Source organism: Trichechus manatus, unplaced genomic scaffold, assembly GCF_000243295.1.
Source record: "Trichechus manatus latirostris isolate Lorelei unplaced genomic scaffold, TriManLat1.0 scaffold00145, whole genome shotgun sequence".
NCBI lineage: Eukaryota > Metazoa > Chordata > Mammalia > Sirenia > Trichechidae > Trichechus > Trichechus manatus.
The window spans coordinates 7,219,480-7,221,522 of NW_004444081.1; the positions used below are offsets into that span (position 1 = coordinate 7,219,480).

Consider the following 2,043-nt stretch of genomic DNA (forward strand, 5'->3'; position numbering starts at 1 on the left):
GTTAGCAGTGAGCACTTAACCACTGCACCACCAGGGCTCCTTTTAATGGATTCGTACTCAGCCATAAAGAGAAATAAAGTCATGATACATACTATAATGAGCCTTGGAAATATTATGCCGAGTGAAAAGTCACAAAATGATAAAGATTGTATGATCCTACTTACATGAAATATCTAGAATAGGCAAATGTAGAGAGACCAAAGTTTATTAGCGGTTATCAGGGGTGGGAGGGGGAGGGGGAAAGATGGTGCTTAGGGGGCACAAGCTTCTGTTAAGGTGATGGTTGCCCAACATGATGAACATAATTAATGTCACTGAATTGTACATGTAAAAAATGTTGAAACGGCAAATGTTTTGTTTTATATATAGATATATATATTACAGTAAAAATAAGGGAAGGTAAAAATGCCTACTTGATAGGGTTTCTGTAAGTCTCCTGAATTGCCTAAGATGCTTAGGATGTAATGTTGTCATATTGTAATGCTTGAAGAATTTTGGGTTGATGTTTTACCTTGTAAATCTACTTTAAATTGAATATTGTTTAGTAAGGATTATATATATATATATGTACGTATGTATGCATAGCATGGGGCCCTCGTGGCACAGTGGTTAAGAGCTTGGCTGCTAACCAAAAGGTAGGCAGTTCGAATCCACCAGCCGCTCCTTGGAAAGTATATGTGTCTGTACAGATATAGATGTAGATATGTAGATATACTAAGTAATTCCACAGTTTACAAGACTCATTTTTTGGCTCTCCATATTGTAGGTAACAAACTGTCTCCTACTTGAGATTGATTTTGTAGGAATTGGGGGGGGGGGCAGTGTACTGCATAATATGTAGCATTCGACTATTCTGTCCTGTTAATTTAGTATTTTAAAAATATTTGTAGATAATTTTCATACTCTTGAAGATAATTTTATAGGTCCTGCACTGCTTCCGGATTTATTCTGTTGCCTTGTTTAAAGCAGGGCTTTCTCCTGACAGTTTGTGTTAACGTTTGGAAAATTCCCTATCAGTAGACTTGCACCATCTTGACAGCCCTATGTTTTGCTTCTACCTTGCTAATTGTTTCCTTGGGATTATTTGGATTGTGTAGAAAGCTTTTTTGCAAATCCTCTTATTACTGAAGTCATTGTTGCCAGCAGGAATAAGATTAAAAGTGCTTAAGTCTGTAGAGTTGTTTATAATTTGTACGTGTCATTTCAGTGGCACTTTAACAGAACTCCATCTCCTGTCCCTCCCTTCTCGCCCAGTACTAGCTCAAGTTAGGTCCGAGAAGCCAGGCCATTGGAAGAAATGTCATTTTATCCTCCTAATTATTATGCTGGCACTCAGGAGGTAATTTTTCCCTTCATGCACTGCCAATTAATATGCAAATAAGCTGATAAATATTTATGTAACGATTTAAATTATGCAGGGAGTGCTTTCAGTGTATTCTCTAAATGAATTGTTCCTGGACTTCAAAGTACTGGCTGCTGTGCTAACGAGGAGAGATTTGCATAAGGCCCTAATCACACGCATACTGATTAAGCTTCATTATGGAAACTGCCAGCTGCAATCTTTGTTTCTATTTTATTACAAAAAGGGGAACTTCTTATGCTTCAGTTGCCTTGACAATGTCAGTCCTAGCTGGTAGGAGAGGCTAAAACTCCTCTGAGCAACTGAAGTTTCTTTATTCAATTGAAGATTGCTATGGTGTAACTGAAGTTGTATTTTGCTCCCCCCACCCCATCCACTTTCCACCCCCCACCTTGTTCTGTTAAGAACGTAGTGTGTAGATTTGTTAGAAATAGTAGTACCTTCTTTTCCCTTCCCCAAACCACTACCTGTTCTTCCTTGCTTTGGACAGTTTGAACCTCTAGAAGATTTCACAGCAATGCTGGACTGCAGTGACTATGTTCTAGGTGGGTACCAGCACAGTTCTTTCTTATGAGCTTTAATATGGAAATAGCCTGTGTGGGGTTGACTATGCATAAATGCTTAATGGCATATGCATCCTAGTCGGGAGGGGGAGGGGTGGCGGGTTGAGCAGGGAAGGAGGA

The 2,043-nt window shown here is 39.2% G+C and overlaps 1 protein-coding gene across 1 annotated transcript in view; it reads left to right on the forward strand.

Moving 5' to 3' along the window:
* LOC111822259 (uncharacterized) overlaps positions 1 to 2,043 on the forward strand; it is a 151,156-nt gene that overhangs the window by 146,550 nt on the left and 2,563 nt on the right. Inside the window, exon 3 of the mRNA XM_023740043.1 lies at positions 1,851 to 1,905. Within this exon, the coding sequence (XP_023595811.1) occupies positions 1,851 to 1,905 (55 nt within the window). The remainder of the gene's footprint in view (positions 1 to 1,850; positions 1,906 to 2,043) is intronic.